General features: G+C 40.2%; 1 protein-coding gene across 1 annotated transcript in view; it reads left to right on the forward strand.

Annotated features, from left to right (window-relative positions):
• LOC133561243 (calcium/calmodulin-dependent protein kinase type 1D-like) overlaps window positions 1-25085 on the forward strand; it is a 102950-nt gene that overhangs the window by 49739 nt on the left and 28126 nt on the right. The window contains exons 4-6 of the mRNA XM_061914582.1: window positions 7444-7582; window positions 13986-14112; window positions 15747-15822. Coding sequence (XP_061770566.1) covers window positions 7444-7582; window positions 13986-14112; window positions 15747-15822 — 342 coding nt within the window. The remainder of the gene's footprint in view (window positions 1-7443; window positions 7583-13985; window positions 14113-15746; window positions 15823-25085) is intronic.

Here is a 25085-nt window from a genome sequence, read left to right on the forward strand (position 1 = left end):
AATATCATGTACACACTTCATCACTGCAGACACACAATAATATCATGTACACACTTCATTACTGCAGACACACAATAATATCATGTACACACTTCATTACTGCAGACACACAATAATATCATGTACACACTTCATCACTGCAGACACACAATAATATCATGTACACACTTCATCACTGCAGACACACAATAATATCATGTACACACTTCATCACTGCAGACACACAATAATATCATGTACACACTTCATCACTGCAGACACAATAATATCATGTACACACTTCATTACTGCAGACACACAATAATATCATGTACACACTTCATTACTGCAGACACACAATAATATCATGTACACACTTCATTACTGCAGACACACAATAATATCATGTACACACTTCATTACTGCAGACACACAATAATATCATGTACACACTTCATCACTGCAGTGCACTTCATTACTGCAGACACACAATAATATCATGTACACACTTCATTACTGCAGACACACAATAATATAATTTGTACACTTCATTACTGCAGACACACAATAATATCATGTACACACTTCATTACTGCAGACACACAATAATATCATGTACACACTTCTTTACTGCAGATACACAATAATATCATGTACACACTTCATCACTGCAGACACACAATAATATCATGTACACACTTCATTACTGCAGACACACAATAATATCATGTACACACTTCATTACTGCAGACACACAATAATATCATGTACACACTTCATCACTGCAGACACACAATAATATCATGTACACACTTCATCACTGCAGACACACAATAATATCATGTACACACTTCATCACTGCAGACACACAATAATATCATGTACACACTTCATCACTGCAGACACAATAATATCATGTACACACTTCATTACTGCAGACACACAATAATATCATGTACACACTTCATTACTGCAGACACACAATAATATCATGTACACACTTCATTACTGCAGACACACAATAATATCATGTACACACTTCATTACTGCAGACACACAATAATATCATGTACACACTTCATCACTGCAGTGCACTTCATTACTGCAGACACACAATAATATCATGTACACACTTCATTACTGCAGACACACAATAATATCATGTACACACTTCTTTACTGCAGATACACAATAATATCATGTACACACTTCATCACTGCAGACACACAATAATATCATGTACACACTTCATTACTGCAGACACACAATAATATCATGTACACACTTCATTACTGCAGACACACAATAATATCATGTACACACTTCATCACTGCAGACACACAATAATATCATGTACACACTTCATCACTGCAGACACACAATAATATCATGTACACACTTCATCACTGCAGACACACAATAATATCATGTACACACTTCATCACTGCAGACACAATAATATCATGTACACACTTCATTACTGCAGACACACAATAATATCATGTACACACTTCATTACTGCAGACACACAATAATATCATGTACACACTTCATTACTGCAGACACACAATAATATCATGTACACACTTCATTACTGCAGACACACAATAATATCATGTACACACTTCATCACTGCAGTGCACTTCATTACTGCAGACACACAATAATATCAAGTGCACACTTCATGTACTCACACTTGTCACAGTCTTGGTGGGTGGAGGGGGGAGGGGGTGTGTCGCTGGTGCTTGGCTCTTTAGCAAGGACTGCTCTTTACTGCCTAGTTAGCCACCTGAGAGCACACCTTTATGACACCTTGTCATTGGGAGATCTTGTTGATGGCACCGCAACTTCACAATGAGAGGAAAGGTCCACATTGGAATGGAGGATGGATGATGGAGGATGGATGATGGAGGATGGATGATGGAGGATAGAGGATGGAGGATGGATGGTGGAGGATGGATGATGGAGGATGGAGGATGGATGATGGAGGATGGATGATGGAGGATGGAGGATGGAGGATGGAGGATAGATGATGGAGGATGGAGGATGGATGATGGAGGATGGATGATGGGGGATGGAGGATGGATGATGGAGGATGGATGATGGAGGATGGATGGTGGAGGATGGATGGTGGAGGATGGATGGTGGATGGTGGAGGATGGATGGTGGAGGATGGAGGATGGATGTGGAGGATGGATGATGGAGGATGGATGGTGGAGGATGGATGGTGGAGGATGGATGGTGGAGGATGGAGGATGGATGTGGAGGATGGATGATGGAGGATGGATGGTGGAGGATGGAGGATGGATGTGGAGGATGGATGATGGAGGATGGATGGTGGAGGATGGATGGTGGATGGTGGAGGATGGGTGGTGGAGGATGGAGGATGGATGTGGAGGATGGATGATGGATGTGTTGTTGCAAGAAAAAGCCCCAAAGTGCAAGCAAGTTGTTGGAGCTCAGACAGAAAGTTTGGACTTTGCTATGTACGTTGTTGCATGTTGCATGTTGCATGTTGCATGTTGCATGTTGCATGTTGCATGTTGTTGCTATGTACGTTGTTGCATGTTGCATGTTGCATGTTGCATGTTGCATGTTGTTGCTATGTACGTTGTTGCATGTTGCATGTTGCATGTTGCATGTTGTTGCTATATACGTTGTTGCATGTTGCATGTTGCATGTTGCATGTTGTTGCTATGTACGTTGTTGCATGTTGCATGTTGCATGTTGCATGTTGCATGTTGTTGCTATGTACGTTGTTGCATGTTGCATGTTGCATGTTGCATGTTGTTGCTATGTACGTTGTTGCATGGACTGTACTTCCAGCACTTCATGTTGGCTGTCAATATATCATATTTCATTATTTAAAATATCATCCATCCATCCCATCCATTTTCTACCGCTTATTCCCTTTCGGGGTCGCGGGGGGCGCTGGCGTCTATCTCAGCTACAATCAGGCGGAAGGCGGGGTACACCCTGGACAAGTCGCCACCTCATCGCAGGGCCAACACAGATAGACAGACAACATTCACACTCACATTCACACACTAGGGACCATTTAGTGTTGCCAATCAACCTATCCCCAGGTGCATGTCTTTGGAAGTGGGAGGAAGCCGGAGTACCCGGAGGGAACCCACGCATTCACGGGGAGAACATGCAAACTCCACACAGAAAGATCCCGAGCCTGGATTTGAACCCAGGACTGCAGGACCTTCGTATTGTGATCATATTTCACTATTTAAAATATCATATTTCATTATTTAAAATATCATATTTCATTATTGAAAATATCATATTTCATTATTTAAAATATATCCAATTGTGTTTACATTACACCAAGTATGTGAAAATGTTGTCTAAACATGGCAGAATACAACAAATATTCATTTTGAATATTCTGCTTTAGCAATTTCCGTAGATTCGGGATCGGAAGACATCACTGTTGTAACACTTCTGCACTCTGACCACATTATTAGGGCAGTCGTACTGGAAACATTCAAACATTGTAAAGAGATGTGCTGTTGATCATTGACAATCTTTATGTAAGACAAGAACACAAATGCTCTTTAATGCATTGTAAAATGTAAATAAAGATGGAGTCAACAGATGGAGGTCCTCTCTCTCTTCCACTCTCTAAAAACATCCAGCAACAATACTCCATTTACATGTCCTGACCTGGAAATGAAGTGATATTGTTATTATGAGCGCTAACGCAGACAAACTCATTTAGCGACGCATTGCTAGCAGTGAGCTCATGCTAGCTTAGGCTGCTATTGTTGACACACTATTAGCTGCTTGTGCTTGGTGTCAAACTGGCTAAAAGTCAATTGTAGATTGTAGTTGATGCATCTGTCAGCTGCCAGTAGACACATGTAGCCATGGACCCACAGCCAGCTACACTTTCACATCCCAAATGGACGCTACAAGATGCTACTTGTGGCAAACTTTTTGTGATTGATTGATTAGTTCTTCATCTAAACAGAATTATGTGAGCATCCCTTTGGTCAGCATCCCATAGAGAGTGGAAATATTATTGTGTTTGTTTTATTATGGTTAGTTTGTATGTTGCGCACCTAGCAATGCTGCTAATGCTACAGTGTTGCAATAAAGCTACATCCGTTTAGCACTCACCTTCTAAAACTTATTACTCATCCTCTTTGTGTCCGGGCTCAAAAATATAATGTTGCGGATCCTAATTGTTTCCAAAGTAATCCATGTTGTCTCTCACAAAGTATGCTTGATTAGCATCGTTGTTGATGAGGAAGGGATCTGTGGTTCCTCCTCTAAATCATCACCTCTTAAAATGTCTCGAGTATCTCTGTGAGCTTGATACTATTTCGATCACATCTATTTACTTAGTAAGTCTTCAGGTGTCATAAATATCATGTATATGATAATAACTTCAATGTAGAGGCAACCTGTGTTTACACTCTCCTGATACTTTAAATCTGGGGTCCCCAAAGTGGGGCCCGCGGGCCACATTTGTATTGTTTCATTTGTCCCAGCAAAGAGTGGCTCCCCAAATTGAATACGAGGAATGCATTCCAAGTCCCGCTATTTTTTCAGTGGCAGTTCCTAATTGGGTCGGTGTCAAGGGTCAGATCAAATGATATCAGTATTTTCTTCATCCAGCTGATGGTGGTGATTATGATAATTAGCTTGGAATAATGACAAATAAGGAAGCAACACCACACCAAAGTTTGGCATCAACTTGGTGTGTTCAAGTAGGACAGGTCAAAGTTAGGTCAGAGAAAATGTTTCTTAATCAGTTTTGAAGGAGGATGGAATAGACATTTGTGAACGGCTTCTTGCTGCCATGGTGTGGGTTGCATGGATCATTGAGGAATGACATCGCTGAGCAGGTTTGACTCGCTTTATTTTTCAATAACAGCTTGTCTTTCCGTCGGATCACTTTTCAGCTGCTCCGCTCTTTCCTGCTCGCTCCTCTCCCGCTCCTTGATCGGCTGCGTCCTCGCTGTTGTCTTCGGCTCACTTTTGGTCGTTGTCGCTCTCTAGGTCTTCCTCCTGGTTCTCCTACTTCTGCCACGATCGCTCCTACTTCTCCCCTTTTAAACTGTAGGAGCAGATGCAGGGATTGAGAGCAGGTGTGTGGTTTACGCACCTGACTCTGATGGCTGCAGTGTCGCTCCAAGCGTGCCCCGCCTCTCCGCTCCGCTGCATGCTCCGCCTCCTGGCCGCCATCTTGGGCAGGACCGCTGTCTGTCCTAACCTGCTGTTGGCTCGTCGGCTCTCTCTCCACCGCATTCTTTTAAGGACTGCCTAATTATGTCACTTTTTGCTCTTGCAAAAACCTCTTTGTAGTTCTTTAGTACAAGTCAGTCAAGTCCCCAATGCGAGATCAATGTATTGACCTTGCATTCACTCACACATTCCAGTGAGCTGTAGTCATCCTGTGAGACCATAGTCCCATAGTCCCACAGTCCCACAGTCCATAGTCCCAGCAGAAGATGTTAATGCCGTGTTGGAGGGTTTACTCAGTTCCAAGATTGAGGTTAAAAAGAAGTTGATAAAGAAGTTAGCAACCATCAGGCTATCCTTCACAGTGTACCAGGTGTGAGTTTATGTCAAGGTCAATTAGTCCACTTCTAGTCTGCTGTCTCCCAGAGAGATAGTCGATGCACTTCCACCTGATCTTATGAGTCCTTTTCGTATTTCCAAGGAGAAGTCTGCTTCCGCTTCTCTCTGCTGTCCTGTAACTTTCTTTCTAAGGCTTTTAAAGATTAACCCATCAGTCAGCAACCTTGACTTAAGATATTTCTGTAGTGCACAATGTTTGTCTTCCATTAAAAGCCACAACCTCTCACTCATGCTCAACTTATTTTACTTTCATATTGTTCTGCTTAAGTTTGCTGATTTTACACCAGCGACCGCAAAGGTAAATGGATGGATGGACTGTGTGTATGTGTGTGTGTGTGTGTGTGGGTGTGTGTGTGTGTGTGTGTGTGTGATGTGTGTGTGTGTGTGTGTGTGTGTGTGTGTGTGTGTGTGTGTGTGTGTGTGTGTGTGTGTGTGTGTGTGTGTGTGTGTGTGTGTGTGTGTGTGTGTGTGTGTGTTTAGTCCATGACTGCCTGTGAAGTCCAATAAGTCTTCTTTGAAGAGAGGATTTGGAGTTAATGGAAAAAAAAAACTAGTTAGTGTTTAACAAGCACTAATCTCATCTCACACTCTGACAACACACACTGCATGCACACACACACACACACACACACACACACACACATATATATATATATACATATATATATATATATATATATATATATGTATATGTCTATGTATTTATTTACAGTATGTATGTATGTATTTTAGGGTTGTGGATCTTTGGGCAGCTCATGATTAGATTATTGGAGCTAACGATTTGATTCTGAATCAATTCTGTCGTCAAATGATTCTGGTACTGGTACTGGTACTGGTACTGTACACATTTGCCAGCAGGTCACACAGAACCCTTTATAAACTAACTATTCACTTTGGCCTGTCCCACTAAACACAGCCATGTCTTCATCATAGGTGAATATTCAGCGTTGTCGTCACTTCATGCTCACTTTTATCTGCCTCAAAGATGACAATAATGCATCCATTCAAGTGTTTGCTGTTGTTGTTGTTTCTCTGTCTAATCCCCCTCTTCTCCCCATAATTTCCCCCTCCGTCTCCCTTTTTCCCCCCTCTTTCTATCCCCTCCTGCTCCGGCCCGGCTGCACCAAATGATAATATAAATACATTTAATAAAGTCAAATACAAATAAGGCAACAAGAGAAGTATCCTTCACTTTTATTGTGTAAAGTAAAAGTGTAGAGCAGATATAGATTATCTACATCAACTATATGACTTGTCTGAGTAGCTGGACAGGACAAAAAAAAACAAACAAACCAAAAAAACAACAAAAAGCCAAACTGTCTTGTATGTGCTGCTCTGCCAACACACACACACACACACACACACACACACACACACACACACACGCAAACAGAGAAGCTCCTTTGGCGCCCTCAGAAATCATCAAAAATCACAAAATATATTTAACTACTCTATGGTAACAATAATAAACATTTTAAAAAAATAAAAATAAACTTGTGAAAAGAAAAAAGCCACCACAGTATCTAGCAGGAGTGCAATGCTGCTTGAAGGACTTGCACAAAGTCCTGTTCAATATTAAATGTGATAAATGCAAATGCTGTTTTAGGAATCTTTACTAGTTGCTCACGACTTTGCAAGTGATAAAACTTCTGTCTGAGGGGAGTGTTTTATTTCTCTATTTGGGCTCACTTGATGTAAAACTACATTCTTTCAGGAGGAGTCTGCAGCTGCTTTTCTGCCATTCTGTTCCTCTGGGATAAGGAAGTGATATACAATACATAAATACATTACAGTAGCAAGTTTTTTAGGAGTGTTAGCATAGCTGCATTGTTCATCTTTTGCACGTATGCTGTCATCAATCTGCAGGGTGTCAGGCGGCGAGCTTTTTGACCGAATCGTTGAGAAAGGCTTCTACACGGAGAAAGACGCCAGCACGCTCATCCGACAAGTGCTGGATGCTGTTAACTATCTGCACAACATGGGCATCGTCCACAGAGACCTAAAGGTATGTCCCGCTAACAACCAACAACTTTCTGACTTTAAGAAACACTAAAAGAAGTGTCCTGGGTATGACGTTAAACTACATCCAGGCGTGAGATGGGAGGTTCTGTGTGGGGTTAGTGAGGCCCAACTAACGTCTATAAAATGCACACAAAGAACCGTTTGCACCTTCTCTTGTGACTGGCGGGCGGTCAGCGCCATACAGCTGAGCGGGTCCCTGGGTAAATGGGGCGTGGACAACAAACAGGACAGACTAAGTTCAACAGCCCAGTAAGGCAATTAGTCTAGGAGAAGGATCTCAGATATAAAATACCCCTTCCAACCCGCACCAAGCCAGCATGGAAGGTGTAGGCTAATAACCAGCATGAAAAGTATGCCAAATGGTAGAAACATGCTAAGGCTTTCGTCCAGCAGTGGACTGACAACGGCTGATGATGATGATGAAAAGAAGTAAGACTTAAGTCAAAGTCAGCTTTATAGTCGATACTTCACACGTGCAAGACATGCAAGGAATGGAAATTGCCTTCCTCACCATCCGCGTGAGGACTAGACGGACACAAATGGTCAAGTGACACCTATATAACTGTAACAATAATAATAATAATACAAGTGCAGATGGTGTCTTACAGCTGTTGAAGACATACTGTATATGAAACACAAATAAACAATCTGATGACTGTGGACAAGTGAGGACGTGTCAATATCATACCTTTTTATGTGCAATGTGCACAGTCCTTGCAGAGTGTCAGGATGTCTCCTGGAAAGGTCCATTTGTTGTCTTGCTGACGCCCTGGGGGGTCAGGCTGGGGGTGGACACTTCAACAGCCTGGTGGACCTTTCATTTTTAGACCAAGCAGAGGGAGGAAGTGCTGGGATCACATTTCCAAAGCTAACACCTGCATCAGAGGAAAGGTGTTCATTAGTCTGCAGTTAAAAGGAGTCTTCACACCTTGGAGAGCTGTTGCAGCAGGTGGATTGACATGAATCATGGCTCCAACACGGCCAGGAAGGTACATCATCACTCAGTCAGCTGGCTGTCACATGTGGAGCAAGAGCTTGGAAAGGCGAGGAAAACATTGGAGAATTTCACTCAAACTTACAAAATATAAAAAATATAACTATAAAAACACAACAAGCATGAACTACAAACCCTGTTTCCATATGAGTTGGGAAATTGTGTTAGATGTAAATATAAACAGAATACAATGATTTGCAAATCCTTTTCAAGCCATATTCAGTTGAATATGCTACAAAGACAACATATTTCATGTTCAAACTCATAAAGAATTATTTTTTTTTTGCAAAAAATAATTAACTTAGAATTTCATGGCTGCAACACGTGCCAAAGTAGTTGGGAAAGGGCATGTTCACCACTGTGTTACATCACCTTTTCTTTTAACAACACTCAATAAACGTTTGGGAACTGAGGAAACTAATTGTTGAAGCTTTGAAATTGGAATTCTTTCCCATTCTTGTTTTATGTAGAGCTTCAGTCCTTCAACAGTCCGGGGTCTCCACTGTCCTATTTTAGGCTTCATAATGCACCACACATTTTCCATGGGAGACAGGTCTGGACTGCAGGCGGGCCAGGAAAATACCCGCACTCTTTTTTTACGAAGCCATGCTGTTGTAAGACGTGGCTTGGCATCGTCTTGCTGAAATAAGCAGGGGCGTCCATTAAAAAGACAGCGCTCAGATGGCATCATATGTTCCAAAACCTGTATGTACCTTTCAGCATTAATGGTGCCTTCACAGATGTGTAAGTTACCCATGCCTTGGGCACTAATGCACCCCCATACCATCACACATGCTGGCTTTTACACTTTGCGTGGATAACAGTCTGGATGGTTCGCTTCCTATTTGGTCCGGACGACAATATGTTGAATATTTCCAAAAACAATTTGAAATGTGGACTCGTCAGACCACAGAACACTTTTCCACTTTGCATCAGTCCATCTTAGAGGATCTCGGGCCCGGAGAAGCCGGCGGCGTTTCTGGATGTTGTTGATAAATGGCTTTTGCTTTGCATAGTAGAGCTTTAACTTGCACTTACAGATGTAGCGACCAACTGTATTTAGTGACAGTGGTTTTCTGAAGTGTTCCGGAGCCCATGTGGTGATATCCTTTAGGGATTGAAGTGTTTTTTTGATACGGTGCCGTCTGAGGGATGGAAGGTCACGGTCGTTCAATGTTGGTTTCCGGCCATGCCGCTTACGTGGAGTTATTTCTCCAGATTCTCTGAACCTTTTGATGATATTATGGAGCGTAGATGTTGAAATCCCTACATTTCTTGCAATTGCACTGTATCCGTTTATATTTACATCTAACACAATTTCCCAGCTCATACGGAAACGGGATTTGTATAAAAAAAGCTAAAAGATCTTGTGAGTTGCCATCCCTGCTGGTGTTCCCTGAGTGGGAAGGAAGCTGATTGGCTGATTGGGGATGATGACATCATGTTTGTACTTGACATGGAGCACAACGTGTAAGAAGTTCCCTTGAAGAAGATCAATGAGGTGGAAGACAAGACTCCAACCTGGAACAAGATTGATGAAGAGGTCACTTTGTCCCTCCTTAAGTCCTCACACACCTGTTAAAGCCAGAGGTGGTGCAAGCAGGTGGAGTGATGTCATTATCTTCACTCTACTCGGCCTCAAAATAAAACATCGTTCCAAGCACAATTTATTTTAGTCTTGCTTCTAGCCATAAAGTCACCATTTGGTTTTGTGTCCTGTTCTCTGCGTCCTTCCTCCAAGATGAACATCCTGCAAGGGTTGGAACTCTCTAAGAGTGTTTAGTATCTCCAGCTGTCAAAGTCCAGTGGAGCCTCCATCTAGCAACATCTTGGCTTTTAAAGAGTATTTAGTATCTCCAGCTGTCAAAGTCCAGTGGAGCCTCCATCTAGCAACATCGTGGCTTTTAAAGAGTGTTTAGTATCTCCAGCTGTCAAAGTCCAGTGGAGCCTCCATCTAGCAACATCGTGGCTTTTAAAGAGTGTTTAGTATCTCCAGCTGTCAAAGTCCAGTGGAGCCTCCATCTAGCAACATCGTGGCTTTTAAAGAGTGTTTAGTATCTCCAGCTGTCAAAGTCCAGTGGAGCCTCCATCTAGCAACATCGTGGCTTTTAAAGAGTGTTTAGTATCTCCAGCTGTCAAAGTCCAGTGGAGCCTCCATCTAGCAACATCGTGGCTTTTCCACCTGGCTTCAAAAAATAGAAAAAGTCTGTCATACAAAGTTCAATATGAATAACCATGTCAAATATGAATAATTGGTTCCAGCCTCCACAAAAGTCCATATTTTAGTGAAGCATTGTAGACAATACAACGTGTTATATCAACTTTTTATTGACATAATAAAGTCCAAAAAGCAAGTAGCTGAACTGTGCTGGTGTGCAGCCGTCCTGCAGGGGTCGCTACAATGGTTAGCAAGTCAAAATAAAACCTTGCTGGTCAATGGTGGAAGCGGTGTCGACAACGCTGTGGATACATCTTGAATGTTTGAAAGCACGCTTTGTTTGTCCGTGGTTTTCTTTGGACTTGTATCCAGCTGGCTAAACTACAACAATGCTATTCAAAGACTAAGAACTTTCAAAAACTGAGCACGGTATCTAACAGCTGCACTGCTCTGCTGATAAGCAATGGATGTGCTGCTACCACAACATGAGGTGCTGCTACCACAACATGAGGTGCTGCTACCACAACATGAGGTGCTGCTACCACAACATGAGGTGCTGCTACCACAACATGAGGTGCTGCTACCACTAAATGAGGTGCTGCTACCACAACATGAGGTGCTGCTACCACTAAATGAGGTGCTGCTACCACAACATGAGGTGCTGCTACCACAACATGAGGTGCTGCTACCACAACATGAGGTGCTGCTACCACAACATGAGGTGCTGCTACCACAACATGAGGTGCTGCTACCACAACATGAGGTGCTGCTACCACTAAATGAGGTGCTGCTACCACAACATGAGGTGCTGCTACCACTAAATGAGGTGCTGCTACCACAACATGAGGTGCTGCTACCACAACATGAGGTGCTGCTACCACAACATGAGGTGCTGCTACCACTAAATGAGGTGCTGCTACCACAACATGAGGTGCTGCTACCACTAAATGAGGTGCTGCTACCACAACATGAGGTGCTGCTACCACAACATGAGGTGCTGCTTCCACTAAATGAGGTGCTGCTACCACAACATGAGGTGCTGCTACCACTAAATGAGGTGCTGCTACCACAACATGAGGTGCTGCTACCACTAAATGAGGTGCTGCTACCACAACATGAGGTGCTGCTACCACAACATGAGGTGCTGCTACCACAACATGAGGTGCTGCTACCACAACATGAGGTGCTGCTACCACAACATGAGGTGCTGCTACCACTAAATGATGTGCTGCTACCACTAAATGAGGTGCTGCCACCACAACATGAGGTGCTGCTACCACAACATGAGGTGCTGCTACCACAACATGAGGTGCTGCTACCACAACATGAGGTGCTGCTACCACTAAATGAGGTGCTGCTACCACAACATGAGGTGCTGCTACCACAACATGAGGTGCTGCTACCACAACATGAGGTGCTGCTACCACTAAATGAGGTGCTGCCACCACAACATGAGGTGCTGCTACCACAACATGAGGTGCTGCTACCACAACATGAGGTGCTGCTACCACTAAATGAGGTGCTGCTACCACAACATGAGGTGCTGCTACCACAACATGAGGTGCTGCTACCACAACATGAGGTGCTGCTACCACAACATGAGGTGCTGCTACCACTAAATGAGGTGCTGCTACCACAACATGAGGTGCTGCTACCACAACATGAGGTGCTGCTACCACAACATGAGGTGCTGCTACCACAACATGAGGTGCTGCTACCACAACATGAGGTGCTGCTACCACAACATGAGGTGCTGCTACCACTAAATGAGGTGCTGCTACCACAACATGAGGTGCTGCTACCACAACATGAGGTGCTGCTACCACAACATGAGGTGCTGCTACCACTAAATGAGGTGCTGCTACCACAACATGAGGTGCTGCTACCACTAAATGAGGTGCTGCTACCACAACATGAGGTGCTGCTACCACAACATGAGGTGCTGCTTCCACTAAATGAGGTGCTGCTACCACAACATGAGGTGCTGCTACCACTAAATGAGGTGCTGCTACCACAACATGAGGTGCTGCTACCACTAAATGAGGTGCTGCTACCACAACATGAGGTGCTGCTACCACAACATGAGGTGCTGCTACCACAACATGAGGTGCTGCTACCACAACATGAGGTGCTGCTACCACAACATGAGGTGCTGCTACCACTAAATGATGTGCTGCTACCACTAAATGAGGTGCTGCCACCACAACATGAGGTGCTGCTACCACAACATGAGGTGCTGCTACCACAACATGAGGTGCTGCTACCACAACATGAGGTGCTGCTACCACTAAATGAGGTGCTGCTACCACAACATGAGGTGCTGCTACCACAACATGAGGTGCTGCTACCACAACATGAGGTGCTGCTACCACTAAATGAGGTGCTGCCACCACAACATGAGGTGCTGCTACCACAACATGAGGTGCTGCTACCACAACATGAGGTGCTGCTACCACTAAATGAGGTGCTGCTACCACAACATGAGGTGCTGCTACCACAACATGAGGTGCTGCTACCACAACATGAGGTGCTGCTACCACAACATGAGGTGCTGCTACCACTAAATGAGGTGCTGCTACCACAACATGAGGTGCTGCTACCACAACATGAGGTGCTGCTACCACAACATGAGGTGCTGCTACCACAACATGAGGTGCTGCTACCACAACATGAGGTGCTGCTACCACAACATGAGGTGCTGCTACCACTAAATGAGGTGCTGCTACCACAACATGAGGTGCTGCTACCACAACATGAGGTGCTGCTACCACAACATGAGGTGCTGCTACCACAACATGAGGTGCTGCTACCACAACATGAGGTGCTGCTACCACAACATGAGGTGCTGCTACCACAACATGAGGTGCTGCTACCACTAAATGAGGTGCTGCTACCACAACATGAGGTGCTGCTACCACAACATGAGGTGCTGCTACCACAACATGAGGTGCTGCTACCACAACATGAGGTGCTGCTACCACAACATGAGGTGCTGCTACCACTAAATGATGTGCTGCTACCACTAAATGAGGTGCTGCCACCACAACATGAGGTGCTGCTACCACAACATGAGGTGCTGCTACCACAACATGAGGTGCTGCTACCACAACATGAGGTGCTGCTACCACAGAGTACATCCCTACTGGCTCTGTGGCTGGTGGGTGGAAAAGTTGCTTTAAAAAGACGGGAGTTCCACAGTCATTGAAGACCAAATGTCTGTCATTTGTTGTGCAGCCAGAGAACCTTCTCTACTTCAACCCTCACCACCACTCCAAGATCATGATCAGCGACTTTGGTCTCTCCAAGATGGAGGGCAGCGGGAACGTCATGTCCACCGCATGTGGCACACCAGGATATGTGGGTAGGTTTCAACCCGTCACTTGTCTTGACTTCTTCTTCTCCTCCTCCTCCTCGGTGCTTCCTGCACACCAACCTTTGCTACTCTAGCTGCAGGAAACTCTCACATCTCACAGGTCACATGTCACGTGTCACTGTCCCTCAAAAACTGTCACATGTCAGTGTGCCTCAACACTGTCACATGTCACAGGTCACATGTCACTGTCCCTCAACACTGTCACATGTCAGTGTCCCTCAACACTGTCACAGGTCACATGGCACTATCCCTCAACACTGTCACATGTCAGTGTCCCTCAACACTGTCACAGGTCACATGTCACTATCCCTCAACACTGTCACATGTCAGTGTCCCTCAACACTGTCACAGGTCACATGTCACATGGCACTATCCCTCAACACTGTCACATGTCAGTGTGCCTCAACACTGTCACAGGTCACATACTGTATCAGTGTCCCTCAACACTGTCACAGGTCACATGTCACTATCCCTCAACACTGTCACATGTCAGTGTCCCTCAACACTGTCACATGTCAGTGTCCCTCAACACTGTCACATGTCAGTGTCCCTCAATACTGTTACAGGTCACATGTCAGTGTCCCTCAACACTGTCACAGGTCACATGTCAGTGTCCCACAACACTGTTACAGGTCACATGTCAGTGTCCCTCAACACTGTTACAGGTCACATGTCAGTGTCCCTCAACACTGTCACATGTCAGTGTCCCTCAACACTGTCACATGTCAGTGTCCCTCAATACTGTTACAGGTCTCATGTCAGTGTCCCTCAACACTGTCACAGGTCACATGTCAGCGTCCCTCAACACTGTCACAGGTCACATGTCAGTGTCCCACAACACTATCACAGGTCACATGTCAGCGTCCCTCAACACTGTCACGGGTCACATGTCAGTGTCCCTCAACACTGTCACATGTCACAGGTCAGTGTCCCTCAACACTGTGACAGGTCACAGGTCACATACTGTATCAGTGTCCCTCAACACTGTCACAGGTCACATGTCAGTGTCCCACAACACTATCACAGGTCACATGTCAGCGTCCCTCAACACTGTCACAGGTCACATGTCAGTGTCCCTCAACACTGTCACATGTCACAGGTCACATAATGTATCAGTGTCCCTCAACACTGTCGCAGGTCACATGTCAGTGTCCCACAACACTGTTACAGGTCACATGTCAGCGTCCCTCAACACTGTCACATGTCACAGGTCACATGTCAGTGTCCCACAACACTGTTACAGGTCACATGTCAGCGTCCCTCAACACTGTTACAGGTCACATGTCAGTGTCCCTCAACACTCTCACATGTCAGTGTCCCTCAACACTGTCACAGGTCAGTGTCCCTCAACACTGTCACATGTCAGTGTCCCTCAATACTGTTACAGGTCACATGTCAGTGTCCCTCAACACTGTTACAGGTCACATGTCAGTGTCCCTCAACACTGTCGCAGGTCACATGTCAGCGTCCCTCAACACTGTCACATGTCAGTGTCCCTCAACACTGTCACATGTCAGTGTCCCTCAACACTGTCACAGGTCACTTGTCAGTGTCCCTCAACACTGTCACATGTCACTCCTATCAAGTCTCTAAGAAGTTGTTGTCGTCTCCTTCTCTTCTAGCGCCAGAAGTTCTTGCCCAGAAGCCCTACAGCAAGGCAGTGGACTGCTGGTCCATCGGAGTCATCGCATATATTCTGTGAGTGTTTCCACAAACACACGCTCACCACACAGTCCATCCGGGGCCTGAGTGAGGGTCCCAGGGGGGTCTTATAATCACTGTGGCAACACTGTCTAATTGGGCTTCAAACTGAACAAATCCTGATATTACTAAACAGAAGAGCAACAAGGAGAAAATCTCCATTTGAAACTCATCTCCTTCACGCATGATCTTGTTAGAAGCCTGGGCTTTTAGCTCAGTGGTCAGCACGCTGGCCTCTCACACCTGCCGTATGTGGGGGACACAAGGCGGCCTGACAGGGACAATACACCGTCTGGGATTGACAGCTACGAATGCCAATCATCAGGGAGGGGGCCCTGATAGGAAGGGGGGGCCCTGGGCGGCCCCGAGTACATCAGTGCTGTACAAAGATTTGGATGGGGGGCCCCTGGGCGGCCCCTGAGTACATCAGTGCTGTACAAAGATTGGATGGGGGGCCTGCGGCGGCCCCTGAGTACATCAGTGCTGTACAAAGATTGGATGGGGGGCCTGCGGCGGCCCCTGAGTACATCAGTGCTGTACAAAGATTGGATGGGGGGCCCCTGGGCGGCCCCTGAGTACATCAGTGCTGTACAAAGATTGGATGGGGGGCCCCTGGGCGGCCCCGAGTACATCAGTGCTGTACAAAGATTTGGATGGGGGGCCCCTGGGCGGCCCCTGAGTACATCAGTGCTGTACAAAGATTGGATGGGGGGCCCCTGGGCGGCCCCTGAGTACATCAGTGCTGTACAAAGATTGGATGGGGGGCCCCTGGGCGGCCCCTGAGTACATCAGTGCTGTACAAAGATTGGATGGGGGGGCCCCTGGGCGGCCCCGAGTACATCAGTGCTGTACAAAGATTTGGATGGGGGGCCCCTGGGCGGCCCCAGAGTACATCAGTGCTGTACAAAGATTGGATGGGGGGCCCCTGGGCGGCCCCTGAGTACATCAGTGCTGTACAAAGATTGGATGAAACATGAATGATTGATGAGCCTTTTGTTACTTTTTGTGTATTGTGGCACCATGTAGGGGCCTTTGGGGAGTGCTTTTATATCAATATTTATATCTCTGATTCTTTTTATATCAATATTTATATCACTTTGATTCTTTTTTTTAATCAATATTTATATCTCTGTGATTATTTTTGGTATCAATATTTATATCATTGTTATTCTTTCTTCTATCAATGATTATATCTGTGATTGTTGGTTTTACCACTAGAGGGCGCCTGCGTACCACTTGTGGTCGACTTTGACTTCCAGTATTTGCTCTTATTTGATCATCATTTGGATCGTCGCCCCCTAGTGGTCACTTGCATAAATGCATATTGGTCATTAGCAGGGATTCTTAACCTTTTCCACTACACAGGGGCCCGGGGACCCACTCAAATATTACCGCTGGATTAGTAAATGTACTTTTGATTGTTTAAAAATGTTGTGAAATGAAATGAAACTGTGTTAATGATTATTATTTATTCAACACAAACTTTAGGCTTGGACAAATATACTGCAGAAGGATGGACTCCTACTTTAAAAATAAGTAGAAATGATGTTGTGCTGAAATGAATCAATTAAATGAATAATGAGCAAACATTGTTGATATTGTCTGCATGGGACAAGCGGTAGGAAATGGATGGATGGGTGGATGTCATGACTGCCACAAGTGGTGGAAAAGTGTATTACAAGTTGTGAAGAACATCTTGCTGGGTTGTGGCCCTATGGTAAAGAAGCACTGTACACCATCTCAGGTTTTACCTGTGCAGTTATTGAAAGGTCACATAGGTGTCTGTCTGTCTGTCTGTCTGAATGTCTGTCTGTCTGTCTTCCTGTCTGTGTGTTTTATGTTGATTTCTGTGTGTGTTCTTGTATGATATATATATATATATATATATATATATATATATATATATATATATATGTATATATATATATATATATATTTGCAGTGTGTATATTGTACATATTACATATTGTTATGAAGGTGTGTGTTACTACATGTTATATATACTTGCAGTGTGTATATTGTACATATTACATATTGTTATGAAGGTGTGTGTTACTACATGATATATATACTTGCAGTGTGTATATTGTACATATTACATATTGTTATGAAGGTGTGTGTTACTACATGATATATATACTTGCAGTGTGTATATTGTACATATTACATATTGTTATGAAGGTGTGTGTTACTACATGATATATATACTTGCAGTGTGTATATTGTACATATTACATATTGTTATGAAGGTGTGTGTTACTACATGATATATGTACTTGCAGTGTGTATATTGTACATATTGTTATGAAGGTGTGTGTTACTACATGATGTATATACTTGCAGTGTGTATATTGTACATATTACATATTGTTATGAAGGTGTCTGTTACTACATGATATATATACTTGCAGTGTGTATATTGTACATATTGTTATGAAGGTGTGTGTTACTACATGATATATATACTTGCAGTGTGTATATTGTACATATTGTTATGAAGGTGTGTGTTACTACATGATATATATACTTGCAGTGTGTATATTGTACATATTGTTATGAAGGTGTGTGTTACTACATGATGTATATACTTGCAGTGTGTATATTGTACATATTACATATTGTTATGAAGGTGTCTGTTACTACATGATATATATACTTGCAGTGTGTATATTGTACATATTACATATTGTTATGAAGGTGTGTGTTACTACATGATGTATATACTTGCAGTGTGTATATTGTACATATTACATAATGTTATGAAGGTGTCTGTTACTACATGATATATATACTTGCAGTGTGTATATTGTACATATTACATATTGTTATGAAGGTGTGTGTTACTACATGATATATATACTTGCAGTGTGTATATTGTACATATTGTTATGAAGGTGTGTGTTACTACATGATATATATACTTGCAGTGTGTATATTGTACATATTACATATTGTTATGAAGGTGTCTGTTACTACATGATATATATACTTGCAGTGTGTATATTGTACATATTGTTATGAAGGTGTGTGTTACTACATGATGTATATACTTGCAGTGTGTATATTGTACATATTACATATTGTTATGAAGGTGTCTGTTACTACATGATATATATACTTGCAGTGTGTATATTGTACATATTGTTATGAAGGTGTGTGTTACTACATGATGTATATACTTGCAGTGTGTATATTGTACATATTGTTATGAAGGTGTGTGTTACTACATGATATATATACTTGCAGTGTGTATATTGTACATATTGTTATGAAGGTGTGTGTTACTACATGATATATATACTTGCAGTGTGTATATTGTACATATTACATATTGTTATGAAGGTGTCTGTTACTACATGATATATATACTTGCAGTGTGTATATTGTACATATTGTTATGAAGGTGTGTGTTACTACATGATGTATATACTTGCAGTGTGTATATTGTACATATTGTTATGAAGGTGTGTGTTACTACATGATATATATACTTGCAGTGTGTATATTGTACATATTACATATTGTTATGAAGGTGTGTGTTACTACATGATATATATACTTGCAGTGTGTATATTGTACATATTACATATTGTTATGAAGGTGTGTGTTACTACATGATATATATACTTGCAGTGTGTATATTGTACATATTACATATTGTTATGAAGGTGTGTGTTACTACATGATATATATACTTGCAGTGTGTATATTGTACATATTACATATTGTTATGAAGGTGTGTGTTACTACATGATATATATACTTGCAGTGTGTATATTGTACATATTACATATTGTTATGAAGGTGTGTGTTACTACATGATATATGTACTTGCAGTGTGTATATTGTACATATTGTTATGAAGGTGTGTGTTACTACATGATGTATATACTTGCAGTGTGTATATTGTACATATTACATATTGTTATGAAGGTGTCTGTTACTACATGATATATATACTTGCAGTGTGTATATTGTACATATTGTTATGAAGGTGTGTGTTACTACATGATATATATACTTGCAGTGTGTATATTGTACATATTGTTATGAAGGTGTGTGTTACTACATGATATATATACTTGCAGTGTGTATATTGTACATATTGTTATGAAGGTGTGTGTTACTACATGATGTATATACTTGCAGTGTGTATATTGTACATATTACATATTGTTATGAAGGTGTCTGTTACTACATGATATATATACTTGCAGTGTGTATATTGTACATATTACATATTGTTATGAAGGTGTGTGTTACTACATGATGTATATACTTGCAGTGTGTATATTGTACATATTACATAATGTTATGAAGGTGTCTGTTACTACATGATATATATACTTGCAGTGTGTATATTGTACATATTACATATTGTTATGAAGGTGTGTGTTACTACATGATATATATACTTGCAGTGTGTATATTGTACATATTGTTATGAAGGTGTGTGTTACTACATGATATATATACTTGCAGTGTGTATATTGTACATATTACATATTGTTATGAAGGTGTCTGTTACTACATGATATATATACTTGCAGTGTGTATATTGTACATATTGTTATGAAGGTGTGTGTTACTACATGATGTATATACTTGCAGTGTGTATATTGTACATATTACATATTGTTATGAAGGTGTCTGTTACTACATGATATATATACTTGCAGTGTGTATATTGTACATATTGTTATGAAGGTGTGTGTTACTACATGATGTATATACTTGCAGTGTGTATATTGTACATATTGTTATGAAGGTGTGTGTTACTACATGATATATATACTTGCAGTGTGTATATTGTACATATTGTTATGAAGGTGTGTGTTACTACATGATATATATACTTGCAGTGTGTATATTGTACATATTACATATTGTTATGAAGGTGTCTGTTACTACATGATATATATACTTGCAGTGTGTATATTGTACATATTGTTATGAAGGTGTGTGTTACTACATGATGTATATACTTGCAGTGTGTATATTGTACATATTGTTATGAAGGTGTGTGTTACTACATGATATATATACTTGCAGTGTGTATATTGTACATATTACATATTGTTATGAAGGTGTCTGTTACTACATGATATATATACTTGCAGTGTGTATATTGTACATATTGTTATGAAGGTGTGTGTTACTACATGATGTATATACTTGCAGTGTGTATATTGTACATATTACATAATGTTATGAAGGTGTCTGTTACTACATGATATATATACTTGCAGTGTGTATATTGTACATATTGTTATGAAGGTGTGTGTTACTACATGATGTATATACTTGCAGTGTGTATATTGTACATATTGTTATGAAGGTGTGTGTTACTACATGATGTATATACTTGCAGTGTGTATATTGTACATATTACATAATGTTATGAAGGTGTCTGTTACTACATGATATATATACTTGCAGTGTGTATATTGTACATATTGTTATGAAGGTGTCTGTTACTACACGATATATATACTTGCAGTGTGTATATTGTACATATTACATATTGTTATGAAGGTGTGTGTTACTACATGATATATATACTTGCAGTGTGTATATTGTACATATTGTGATGAAGGTGTGTGTTACTACATGATATATATACTTGCAGTGTGTATATTGTACATATTGTGATGAAGGTGTGTGTTACTACATGATATATATACTTGCAGTGTGTATATTGTACATATTGTGATGAAGGTGTGTGTTACTACATGATATATATACTTGCAGTGTGTATATTGTACATATTGTGATGAAGGTGTGTGTTACTACATGATATATATACTTGCAGTGTGTATATTGTACATATTGTTATGAAGGTGTGTGTTACTACATGATGTATATACTTGCAGTGTGTATATTGTACATATTACATATTGTTATGAAGGTGTCTGTTACTACATGATATATATACTTGCAGTGTGTATATTGTACATATTGTTATGAAGGTGTGTGTTACTACATGATATATATACTTGCAGTGTGTATATTGTACATATTGTTATGAAGGTGTGTGTTACTACATGATGTATATACTTGCAGTGTGTATATTGTACATATTACATATTGTTATGAAGGTGTCTGTTACTACATGATATATATACTTGCAGTGTGTATATTGTACATATTGTTATGAAGGTGTGTGTTACTACATGATGTATATACTTGCAGTGTGTATATTGTACATATTACATAATGTTATGAAGGTGTCTGTTACTACATGATATATATACTTGCAGTGTGTATATTGTACATATTACATATTGTTATGAAGGTGTCTGTTACTACATGATATATATACTTGCAGTGTGTATATTGTACATATTGTTATGAAGGTGTCTGTTACTACATGATATATATACTTGCTGTGTGTATATTGTACATATTGTGATGAAGGTGTCTGTTACTACATGATATATATACTTGCAGTGTGTATATTGTACATATTACATATTGTTATGAAGGTGTCTGTTACTACATGATATATATACTTGCAGTGTGTATATTGTACATATTACATATTGTTATGAAGGTGTGTGTTACTACATGATATATATACTTGCAGTGTGTATATTGTACATATTACATATTGTTATGAAGGTGTCTGTTACTACATGATATATATACTTGCAGTGTGTATATTGTACATATTGTTATGAAGGTGTCTGTTACTACACGATATATATACTTGCAGTGTGTATATTGTACATATTACATATTGTTATGAAGGTGTGTGTTACTACATGATATATATACTTGCAGTGTGTATATTGTACATATTGTGATGAAGGTGTCTGTTACTACATGATATATATACTTGCAGTGTGTATATTGTACATATTGTTATGAAGGTGTCTGTTACTACACGATATATATACTTGCTGTGTGTATATTGTACATATTACATATTGTTATGAAGGTGTGTGTTACTACATGATATATATACTTGCAGTGTGTATATTGTACATATTACATATTGTTATGAAGGTGTGTGTTACTACATGTTATATATACTTGCAGTGTGTATATTGTACATATTACATATTGTTATGAAGGTGTCTGTTACTACACGATATATATACTTGCTGTGTGTATATTGTACATATTACATATTGTTATGAAGGTGTGTGTTACTACATGATATATATACTTGCAGTGTGTATATTGTACATATTACATATTGTTATGAAGGTGTGTGTTACTACATGATATATATACTTGCAGTGTGTATATTGTACATATTACATAATGTTATGAAGGTGTCTGTTACTACATGATATATATACTTGCAGTGTGTATATTGTACATATTACATATTGTTATGAAGGTGTGTGTTACTACATGATATATATACTTGCAGTGTGTATATTGTACATATTGTGATGAAGGTGTCTGTTACTACATGATATATATACTTGCAGTGTGTATATTGTACATATTACATAATGTTATGAAGGTGTCTGTTACTACATGATATATATACTTGCAGTGTGTATATTGTACATATTGTTATGAAGGTGTCTGTTACTACATGATATATATACTTGCTGTGTGTATATTGTACATATTACATATTGTTATGAAGGTGTGTGTTACTACATGATATATATACTTGCAGTGTGTATATTGTACATATTGTTATGAAGGTGTGTGTTACTACATGATATATATACTTGCAGTGTGTATATTGTACATATTATTATGAAGGTGTCTGTTACTACATGATATATATACTTGCAGTGTGTATATTGTACATATTACATATTATTATGAAGGTGTCTGTTACTACATGATATATATACTTGCAGTGTGTATATTGTACATATTACATATTGTTATGAAGGTGTCTGTTACTACATGATATATATACTTGCAGTGTGTATATTGTACATATTGTTATGAAGGTGTGTGTTACTACATGATATATATACTTGCAGTGTGTATATTGTACATATTATTATGAAGGTGTCTGTTACTACATGATATATATACTTGCAGTGTGTATATTGTACATATTACATATTATTATGAAGGTGTCTGTTACTACATGATATATATACTTGCAGTGTGTATATTGTACATATTACATATTGTTATGAAGGTGTCTGTTACTACATGATATATATACTTGCAGTGTGTATATTGTACATATTGTTATGAAGGTGTGTGTTACTACATGATATATATACTTGCAGTGTGTATATTGTACATATTACATAATGTTATGAAGGTGTCTGTTACTACATGATATATATACTTGCAGTGTGTATATTGTACATATTGTTATGAAGGTGTCTGTTACTACACGATATATATACTTGCTGTGTGTATATTGTACATATTACATATTGTTATGAAGGTGTGTGTTACTACATGATATATATACTTGCAGTGTGTATATTGTACATATTACATATTGTTATGAAGGTGTGTGTTACTACATGATATATATACTTGCAGTGTGTATATTGTACATATTGTTATGAAGGTGTGTGTTACTACATGATATATATACTTGCTGTGTGTATATTGTACATATTACATATTGTTATGAAGGTGTCTGTTACTACATGATATATATACTTGCAGTGTGTATATTGTACATATTACATATTGTTATGAAGGTGTCTGTTACTACATGATATATATACTTGCAGTGTGTATATTGTACATATTGTTATGAAGGTGTCTGTTACTACATGATATATATACTTGCAGTGTGTATATTGTACATATTACATATTGTTATGAAGGTGTGTGTTACTACATGATATATATACTTGCTGTGTGTATATTGTACATATTATTATGAAGGTGTCTGTTACTACATGATATATATACTTGCAGTGTGTATATTGTACATATTACATAATGTTATGAAGGTGTCTGTTACTACATGATATATATACTTGCAGTGTGTATATTGTACATATTGTTATGAAGGTGTCTGTTACTACATGATATATATACTTGCAGTGTGTATATTGTACATATTACATAATGTTATGAAGGTGTCTGTTACTACATGATATATATACTTGCAGTGTGTATATTGTACATATTACATATTGTTATGAAGGTGTCTGTTACTACATGATATATATACTTGCAGTGTGTATATTGTACATATTACATATTGTTATGAAGGTGTGTGTTACTACATGATATATATACTTGCAGTGTGTATATTGTACATATTGTTATGAAGGTGTCTGTTACTACATGATATATATACTTGC

This window comes from Nerophis ophidion, linkage group LG10 (genome assembly GCF_033978795.1).
Source record: "Nerophis ophidion isolate RoL-2023_Sa linkage group LG10, RoL_Noph_v1.0, whole genome shotgun sequence".
Taxonomy (NCBI): Eukaryota; Metazoa; Chordata; class Actinopteri; order Syngnathiformes; family Syngnathidae; genus Nerophis; species Nerophis ophidion.